Below are 10825 nucleotides of genomic sequence, written 5' to 3'. Positions count from 1 at the left end.
TTGGAATCTAAAGTTCGGATACAAAGATGTTAGAATTTGTAGAGGTGAAATATAGATTGTCCATACACTCCTATTATTAGTATTTGTAAATTATTATACAATCGCCTCTATCACGGCATCACCTAATCAAATATAGTAGGAAAACTTTCGTAATCTAGAAGCATGCTAGGGATTTTTTTCCATGCCCACTCCTAAATTTCACTCATCTTCGTATTGATCAGATGATGGCTTTACTGAGGATGATGTTTGTTTCCCGGAAACCACTGACCGCTCTGCTCTGTGGGCACCAGTGCACCCGAACAGCTAGACAGGCTAACGCGGCGGTGAACAAGATTGGCAAGAGAGCCCTTTTTGATGAACCCCAAGAAGATGAATTTGAAAGTCATGATGCAAAAATCTACAAACAAGTTACTCTTTGCTCAAGCACATGGGAATTTCGTAAGTTTCCTATTTGGCTTGCTCTCCATTCCTCTAGGGAGAGTGGAGTGGTATTTGCAGAGCAACACTGGTGTTACAGCTACGGATAATCTACACTGGAGCATAGTGGATAGTTTGTACGGCTACGATGTGATGACTACTGAGGCCAAGGATTTGCTATTCAAACCTCCCTCGTTTGATGATGCTTCTTGTAATGAGATGGATGCTCAGTTTGGCTGTTGTAATGACTATCTTGCTCTCAGTTTTGACCGGAGCAAGACCAGGTGTCATGTTAGGGGATCAGGAATGTATATGGTTAGTGATAATCTAAGGGTTACACCGTTGAGTGTGAGCTCCGGTGTTTCCGTAATTAACGAGATGAAGGTCGCCTTGTCGGATGTGGAAGAAGTGGAGCTCCAAGTCGGGTTGGAAGAGGTGAGATTTGTGGTTGTGTTTTTTAATTATTTTTGAGTAAAGGTCAATTTTGGTCATAAATATATGATCAAAATATGAATCCAATCCAAAACATTCATTTTTTGAAAAACGGGCTCATAACAAATGAAATCCATGTCGATTCAGTCCTTTTTTTTACGGTGCCGTCAATTTCTGACGATCAACCGTATTTTTGACCCAATTAGCTGATTATGATTACTGTAGCTAATTTTATAATTTCGCTAAATAGGTCCAATATATTTGCTAAATAAACCAGCTTAGTCCTAAACATTTACACACATAGGAAAAGATCCCCTGTCATCTGGTTCCTACAAGAGATAATTGGCGGCGCTCTCCGTCGGAATCGGAATTTAGGGTTGTGGGGATGGTGTGGAGAATGACAAGAAGAGAGAGTTGGGAAGCGATTGGTTTTTGATTTTGGAGTGTGGAATGATCGCTCCAATTTTGATTTTGTTAGGAATGGAAAAAGAATTAGAAAAGAAATAGAAAACAATTAATTAGCAAGACTATTAGAAAATAATTAGGTAACTAATTATCTTAGATTAAGCCTAATTGGGTAAAAAATTCGCTAATCGATCGTCAGAAATTGACGGAACCGTAAAAAAAAGACAGAATCGACAAGAATTTCATTTTTTATAACTCGTTTATCAAAACGTGAATGTTTTGGACCAAATTTGTGTTTTGGCAATATGTTTAGGACCAAAATTGACCTAACTCATTATTTTTTAAGGTAGAGTGTCTAATTGTCTGGCAGGGTTAGGGTACCTGGCTTAATTGACGCCTGTCCGTCCACTTGTCCTAACTAAAAGTCACAAATTTACCATTTTGGGTCGTTCCAACTTAAAAATAAAATCTATTTCTACTATATTACTCCTTCGGTATTCAAAAAATAGAAACATTTGAAACGACACGAGTTTTAATGCACGATTGGTAAAGTAAGTGAGAAAATTGGTAAAGTAAGAGAGAAGAAAGGAAAAATGAATAAAGTAAGAGACAGGAAGAGAAAAAGTAATGAAAGTAGAGTTAGTTGATTGTGAGGTCCATATCCTAAACTAGAATGATTCTAAAGTTTCTATATTTAAGGAACGATCAAAAATAGAAATAGTTGCTATTTTTAAAAAACGGAGGGAGTATATGAACCGACGCCATCCCTAGGTTATGTTGATTTTTAGCCATAACTTAGCTCGACTTATCCTACCTTAAAAGTCTTAATTTGCTATTTTGGTATGTCCCAAGTTAAAAGTCACCTTACTTACTGATTAAATTGATTATACTAAGTTTGGACTGAGAAATTAATTGATAAATAACAATAATTAGAAATTGTCTTCATGTCATGTATTGGTGAAATGAAACATGAAAAATGCAAATGAACCCAAATTACTCGGTTTTCTCGATGTAGGGCTTAAGCATACCGAACGCGACTCTCACATCGATCGGGGCTTTGACAGATGGCCTCATCAAGCCAACGTTGAAGAACAAGAATCAACCAAAGCAAGAAAATCTAATCGATTGGTCTTTATACTATAATCTCGATTTACCTATTTTGATGCTTAGGTTTGTAGTGGCATTTTGTTACATTGCACAATCCTAGGAGGATTTTATTAATATTTCATATTTGGGCAATATTTTGTGCTATATCTATCTATACTGCGGATTTTTTTTAAAATCTAAGTTATATACATATCAAACTAGCATTAAAGTTCATATCAGAAACTATACTTCACTTTTTTTATTAATTATTTTCTATACATGCAAAAAGAGCATTATGTCACGATCAGAATCAGAAGTTAATTGAAATGCACACCAAATGTTCGTGAAAAGTAATTTTTTTCTTGTACATAGTAAAAAGAACAGTTAAAAAAAAGTGAAAAAGCGAAAGATTCACCAATGATGACATTCATACAGTATTGGCAAATAAGCATAGTGGCAAATATTTTATTAATTCTCTCACAAAACTCAACTGTTTGCTTTAACTTGATTTATTCAGAGAATAATGCAATAATGCAACTCTCTCACTCACTTTTAGCAGCTCACTTTTAGCAGCTCAAAACCACAGTCTGAGCAACCCTCCCTCCGCCGCGCTCAGCCACCCTCCTCTCTCGACATTTTTATTTTTATTTTTTACGAATTGGATAGCAGGTACTTCTTGATCAATTCACTCTTGTTTATTCTATAATTTCTATTTATGTTTAATCGTTTATTAATTAGCTGGTTACCAGTAGTATTATGTTTGTTGGGGAGGTTGTGCCCTGACTTCAACAATTCGGCAGTGCTTCTGCTGGATTGTGGACTGAAATTAAATTAAATGGAAGATATATTTAAGTGCATCTTCCTTTTTTACTAATTTCTTGCATAGTTAATTGCAATTTCTTAGGAAACAGCTTACTTGTGGTTGATCTAATTAAATGGAAGTCAATGAGTTGCATTTCTTACAAAACCAGATATTTTTTGATATATTATCATGGTACATCTCGAATTTGCTTTACTTGAAAAAGTTGAGGTATGAATAATTGGAAAATGAGAAGTTAGAGCATGGAGGATTTCAAAAGCAAAATTTTTATATTTCAATTGTTGCGTTTCTGGAATAATACTTCAAAAACTTGTGTATTCACTTCAATGACTATCTTGATATAACCAATCTGAAATTTCCTCACTGTTACAAAAACAGAATGTCTCAGAGGAAGGCAAGAGGGAGAAGACGAAGGTACTATTTGCAGAAGCTGGCAGCGATTTCATAGACGTGTTGTTATGCTTCCTACTTCTTCCATTGGGAACGATTATGGAAGTCCTTGAGAAGCACTACGGAGACAAGGCGCCTGTTGTTGGAAGCTTAACCACTCTCTACAAAGGTGCTTCAAATCTTGATATCATCCATTTCCATGGAGAGGCTTTTAAGAAGTACGTGATCAATTCAACGCATTTTGAGAGTGAATTGTGTAAACTGAGGCTCAACATCCGTGGTACTCAGCCCACAAGTTCCACTTCTTCGGAATCATATGAAGGAGTTTTCACTGATGGTGCAGCTTCTTTCATAATCACCGACGATCTCTGTGTGCTGCCTAATGGGACAGGTTCTATCATTGAAACTCTCAGCACTATCGGCGTTTCTGTGAAAGATATGGATGGCATGGATATAAGAAATGTGACATTTGGACTGAATGAGGTGATTCATTATACATTTGATCTTTCTTTGAAATAAAAACCTCTCAAGTATGGATACCTTTTTTGTTTTGTTTAGATTATTGCTTTGCTGAAGGAATCATTGATTTCCTCGAATCCACTCACTGCCCTCATTTTCCCTGGTAGAAAGATGATTAGAGCAACAGAGGGGCGTGTTTTGTTACATCAGATTGACCCGAGGCCGACTCTTGTGATCCCAGAAAATACGATGTTGAAAGTCATGCTTCAGAAATCTACAAACAAGTTTCTGTTTGCTCAGGCAGATTGTGATTTCGTAAATTTTCTTTTTGTCATGCTGATCATTTCCTTAGGAAGAGTTGAGTGGTTTTTGGGAAGTAGCACTGGTCTCAAGAGTATGGATAATTTGCATAGAAGTGTCGCTGATAATTTTAATAATATGCATCTGAAAGATTCAGACACCATAGACTTGCTAATCAAGCCTAAGCATCCTAATTGCTATTTGTTCAATGGAAACAGACTCTGTCTTATGAATTTCGAACACATTGGAAATCAATCTTATGTCCACGGACCGAGAATGTATATGGTACGTGATGACTTGACTGTTGCACCGTTGGGGGTAACCTTAGGTCTTTCTGTTTTCAACGAGTTGAAGATCTCTTTGTCTGATATAAAAGAAATAGAGGTGCAAGTTGGGTTGGAAGAGGTAAGATTGGTCATGTTTGGATAAAGCAGTTTTCGATATAATCATACTTGCATTGTAGTTCTTCACAAATGTACATCACGTATAGTCGTATACACATGTCTTGTATTATTTGCTTTCAAGAATATGGTACCCATACATACACGTACGTGGTCGTTGGTGCAGGGTTTAAGCATATTGAAAGCGGCTCTTACATCGACCACTGCTTTGACAGATGGCCTCATCAACCCCTTCTTAAATAAACAACCTCAATAAGAAATGGAGCGTTCGAAGAGGTATTGATTTAATCAATTTACCCATCTTGTCTTGAGCTGAAGTTTGTTCCATTTATCCATGAGGTGGGTAGAAGCTCATGTATAGCGTTTTGCAGAGCCATAAAGGCAGCAAGCACACTAGAGGATCGTGGGACTCCAAAAATATTTGACTATCTAGTTTTATTATATACAGTAACTAGTTTTAAAATTCTTGTGTAAATCACCAAATTAATCAAAATTCCGGTGCTAAAGACTTGATCACATAGTTACATTCTTTGTTTCACATTTTTCTTTTCAGAATGTCCCACTTTTAAATGCTCCTCTTAGAATGGGGCAAGGGCAAGGGTATATAATTTGTCTACTTTTCTAGGATTTTAATTATGCAATTTTTTTTCTAGACTATTGATTATGTTTTTTATTTAATTATGAATTTTATAATGTAATACTCTCTTCGTCCCCAAAAAGTAGAGTAATTTTACCATTTTGGGCCGTCTCCCAAAATTAGACAAAGTCTAAATATGAAAAGTTTTTCAACAAATAATAATGATACTACATCATTTTATAATATGGATTACACAATCCACTAATACTCATTCCACTACCTTTTTCTTTCTCTCTTACTTTTTCTCATCTTTCTTACTTTATCAATTGCACATTAAAACTCGTGTCAAAGTCAGTCAATTTTTTGGGACGGAGGAAGTACTATTTTAGTAATTACATATTTTCATTATGTGAAGTTTTATTAATTGTGTAATTTAATTAGAATACATGATAAATAAATTGAAATAAAATGTAGGACCATGAATAGTACGACGAGATGATGAGTTATAAAGATTGTTTCTTTGGTAAAGCATACTGCATATACAAAAACTGTGGTTGCATGAATAGTGAAAGGAATGAATATTTTTATGACTGAGGTTGTGGATGATCAATTACTATAATGAAAGTGAAAAGCAGAAGATATGCCAATGGTGGAATTCCTAAATTAATTTAAAGTATAGGCAAATTAATTTCTGATATGGTCCGACTTAAAAAATTAGGCTTTGCTTTTGTTAGACTTGTCGCTTTTGCAAACTAAAATTAAATTGAATGGATGAGATATTTAAGTGGATAATTAATTGGAATATTGTACAAAAACCAGACTTTTTTTGTTACATATCAAGCTACATCTCGAGTTTGCCTTACTAGAAAAGGTTAGGATACACTATAAGCAAAAGATGCTTAAATGAATAATTGGAAAATTATAAGTTGTATGTAGGATTCAAAGACCAAATTTGTGGTTTCAATTGTTTTTGTTCTGGAATAAGACTTCAAAGACTATTTGACTAATTGGAAAAATTAGAAGTTAGTATGAAGATTTCAAAGACTATTTGATCTAATAAAAAGGTACTGTAGAATATGTTGATATAACTAATCTAAAAATTTATAACTGTTAAAAACAGAATGTCTAAGGCTGAGGAAGTGAAATTGCATATCAAGGTTGTGATAAATAAGGAGAAGACTAAGGTACTATTTGCAGAAGCTGGCAGCGATTTTACAGACGTGCCCCGTTGGAGTCAGTATTAGGGCAGCGAACGGTGGTCGGCAAAATTGACAGAAAGGGGTAGATAGAGGAGGAGTGCTGACTTGAGGGAGGAGGGATGCTTCATTAATTTCAGTTTGAGAGGAAGAAAAACAACGATAATAATATTTTTTTTTGAATAATAGTATATTTTATTTTTTGGTAAATTAAATAAATTAATTATAACTTGTTAATTCAGTCAAAATAGGTTTAATTAACGTTGACCGCCAATTTTGACTGCCCCATCCAAAATGGACTAAATCCGGACCATTTTTATTTGTTCATGATGCAATAATTCAAAAGATAATGTTCTGAACCAAAATCATAAAATCATCATATGTTTAAGACCACAAATGACCTTTACTCTTTTTCAAACTGTTGTAGGGCATGATGCAACTGTTACGGTGCTGTATGAGAGCATCCACAACCGTGCTCTAGCCAAGGAGCACGGTTGTGGGTCCGGCCCCACTTTTTCTGCCTGCTCTTAGGCAAGAGCATAACACCCACAATCGTGCTCTTCCGCAAGGACGAGCACAAGGGTCCCACCATTCTATTATTCAATTTAAATAAAAACATTTCCATAATATTAAAATTCATTAAAAAAAACTGAAATAATATTACAAATTACAAATAAAATAAAAATTACATAATTAAAATCCTAAAAAATAAATTTACATAATTAAAATCCTAAAAATTAAAAATTACATAATTAAAATCCTAAAAATTATAAATTACATAATTAAATTCATAAGTGACCGAATTTCGTCCAAATGGATGATGAATGTGTGTATTTATAGATGATTTTGGGATTAAATTTTTTTAAAATTTTTTCAAAAAAACGGTAATAAAACGACTATATTTTTGGGAATCCGAAATATATTTTTAAAATTTTTGATATAATTTTTTAAAAAAAGAAAAAAGAAAATGCCAACGGCCAATAGAAACACGTCACGTCACCCTGCTCGCTGGTACGGACGTGCTCTATGCATAGAGCACGTCCGTGCCAACGGTAAGGCGCAGCGGCGGACAAGCGTGTCCTTGCCAGCGAGGACTGACAGTGAGCTTGTGCTCTGATACGATCATATCTATCATATCTCTTAGGATCTTCTAATTATTTAGTTTTCCCTTATTCACCATATCTTTCCTATATTTGTTTAGATATTTGTTTCTTGTTCATTAAGTCAGTAGCGTTATAAATAGGATAGCTTGTTATCATTTTAATCAATTCAATGAATATATTATTTTCCACAAACTTGTCTTGAGTAACAAGAATATCATATTTCGTTTCCAAATTGTTGTTCATCGGAGAACGTCCGAAAATCAGCAATTCGTGAGCTTTCCTTCAAGCACGTCGAAGGTTCGATCACCTTATCTCTCCGAGAAGTTAGCCATCCGGCCTCGTTACGGAGAACGTCCGTAACAACTGGTGCTTTCATTGAGAGCTCATCCTCCGTCTTCGTTCATCCATATCCCCAAACTATCCACCAATATCAAAAAAAAATATCAGCCGCAGTACCATTATCACAGCCACACCTAATCCTCCATATTTCCCCATACAAAACAATCCAACGAAGAGAAGCTACCAAGTCCCTATTTTATTCCTTTCACCTTATTTAAACCATATCCACTTTTCACCAATCAGCACAAGAAATAGACCTTCTTCACCAACACAATAACAGCGAACCACTTATTCGCGAAGAAGGCACTCCAACTTCATTCTTTTTTCCTATTATTAGTTATGGCTATTTACCACCAATATCAGCCCCCGCACCAGATACACTCAATGTTTGCAAAATTTAATCGCCTATTGGACATGATGGAATCCCGTATGGACGCAGTAGATCGGCGCGTGGAAAATCGTCGTCGGAAACAATACCCTAGCCCACACCAATCTGGGGGCCGCGCAACATCCCTGACGGCTTTTTAAGCTGCCATCCGGAGGAGGCAGCCAATCGCTGTGTTGGCTACCCTCGTGCACCTCCGCCGCCGGAGCCACAGCCACATCCGACTCCATCCCTGTCGTACGCGCAGCGAACCCGCCGCAGCTATCTGCCCCACAGTCAGCAGCTGCCCGCGCGCTCTAGTTCTAGCGGATATACTGCCGACAGAATGCCAACGCCTCCACCTCTGGGGACCAGTTCATGGAGCAGGAACAGCCATCCCGACAGCCGCATTGCGTGCGCAAAAGCCCTAACCCTGGTTGGTTTTCGCAAGAATCACACCAGCAGAAGTTTCTGCCTCTCAAAAAGCAGACTTGCTGGGACCTGCCAGTCCCGAGACAGTATGTGAGGTCTCCGGTCTCTGATGGTCCACCGGCGCGCCCAACCAGGCGTTGGGATCTGCCTGAAAATCGCGTTCAGCAGCGAGTGTCGGCTCACGAGCCACCGGCCCCAACTGGCTGGCCTCCACGACCCCAACCGTCGCCCGTGCGCCAGCCCTCATGCTGGGACCCTCCGGAACAGCAGGGATACCCACACCACATGAACCACCAACGCCTGTGGAGCCCCTTGACCTTGAGTGTGCCAGATTCCAACCTTTGCCACAGCCGCATCGCTACCGGAGGGATGTTGATGAGGACAGATGTTACGGAGAGGTCGTTACTCATACACGTTCCCCCACACTTGACGTGAGTTTGGGTAGCTATGTGAGTGGATATGTGAATGAAGGGACGAACCTAAATGAAGTCGATTCTTATTTATCGGGTTTAGATGTTCAGATTGCATATTCATGTTCAGACTGCGTTGATGATAGTGGTAAGGGCGAAGAGGAGCTTTGTGATTCAAAGGACTCCATAGTAGGGACAGGAGCAAAAGAAGCCATGGGTCGAGGCGTGCCTAGTGAGAATAGGGGATCTAGGGAAAGTGGAGATGGTAGACCCGAAGACCAACAAGTTTCATCTTTTATGGAAATCTACCTGTCGCGCAGCCCCGATATGAGTAAAGACAAGAAGGAAGAGGCATGGTTAGACGATGTAGAGGAGGACGATTCCACTGATGAAGTGAAGAAGGTCGTCGCCTCACTCAATGTTGTTCAAGTGCCATCCAAAAATGTTGTTGGACATTGTTGGGGCAAGAAAGGAGATGGTGCTTACACCGACCTGCCCGTAATTGGTTGTGTTTGCGTGGATTTGAATGTCGGTGATGTTCCAAGTATGAATCATCAATCAACATCGCTCGACAAGGACGCAAGGTTGATCCTTCCGCGCAATGACACGTCATGTTTGAGCATTCTTGGAAGCGTGGACAAGCTTTTCGTTTTGGGATGGAATTTTGCCGACCACATTGGGTATCCTTTGTTGATTGTTGATGGAGGTGATGATGGGAGACGTTCGCCTATTTGGTTTGTGTTTGATCCAGGAGGAGTTGCCTCGCCGAAGCTTCTGCTTTCTACTCTCTTTTTTTGCTTCGTGGTTCCCACCTTGAGGACAAGGTGGATTTCAACCGTGGGGGAGTTGATACGATCATATCTATCATATCTCTTAGGATCTTCTAATTATTTAGTTTTCCCTTATTCACCATATCTTTCCTATATTTGTTTAGATATTTGTTTCTTGTTCATTAAGTCAGTAGCGTTATAAATAGGATAGCTTGTTATCATTTTAATCAATTCAATGAATATATTATTTTCCACAAACTTGTCTTGAGTAACAAGAATATCATATTTCGTTTCCAAATTGTTGTTCATCGGAGAACGTCCGAAAATCAGCAATTCGTGAGCTTTCCTTCAAGCACGTCGAAGGTTCGATCACCTTATCTCTCCGAGAAGTTAGCCATCCGGCCTCGTTACGGAGAACGTCCGTAACATGCTCACCGTTGTAGGTGCTGTGAAATGTAGGAAATCAATTTGATGAAATGCTTCTCGCATTGAGCATTCTTTGTGAAATTTACTTTCGAAATTAGATTTCAATTTTAAATCAAGATGGTACTACCATTTTTCCTGCAGAATTCAAGATGTGAGGAAGAAGAGAGGAAAATGGTGCTTACGTAGAAAAATTCGAAAAGAACAGAAAAATTGAAATAGCAATAGATTCATCAATTCGGGAATTTTACTAGTAATTTCTTGCCAGAACTCAACTCTTTGCTACATTCTCTTTATTAGCAAAACTGACTACTCCTATATTTTATTGATGAGAGATGTTAAGAATGAAACAAATATGAACAAATTCTAAATATATGACTGAATATGAAATTGGATTCTAGTATGGTTTACCACAATAATCCATCAGACAACACTACAAAAAAAAAGTGAAAAAAGCAAAAGCAAAAGCAAAAAGAATTGGCAATTAGTGTAGTGGACAAT

At 37.7% G+C, this 10825-nt stretch overlaps 1 protein-coding gene across 1 annotated transcript; it reads left to right on the top strand.

Annotated features, from left to right (window-relative positions):
• Window positions 1–3564: 3564 nt before the first annotated feature.
• LOC121789514 lies at window positions 3565–4977 on the top strand. The gene is made up of 3 exons (XM_042187959.1): window positions 3565–4033; window positions 4109–4714; window positions 4877–4977. The coding sequence occupies exons 1-3, from the start codon at window positions 3650–3652 to the stop codon at window positions 4964–4966; spliced, it is 1080 nt and encodes a 359-aa protein (XP_042043893.1). The 5' UTR covers window positions 3565–3649; the 3' UTR covers window positions 4967–4977.
• Window positions 4978–10825: the final 5848 nt, after the last annotated feature.

The sequence above is a fragment of the Salvia splendens genome, unplaced genomic scaffold (assembly GCF_004379255.2).
Source record: "Salvia splendens isolate huo1 unplaced genomic scaffold, SspV2 ctg26, whole genome shotgun sequence".
Lineage (NCBI taxonomy): Eukaryota > Viridiplantae > Streptophyta > Magnoliopsida > Lamiales > Lamiaceae > Salvia > Salvia splendens.
This window is presented reverse-complemented; position numbering and strand designations above follow the sequence as displayed.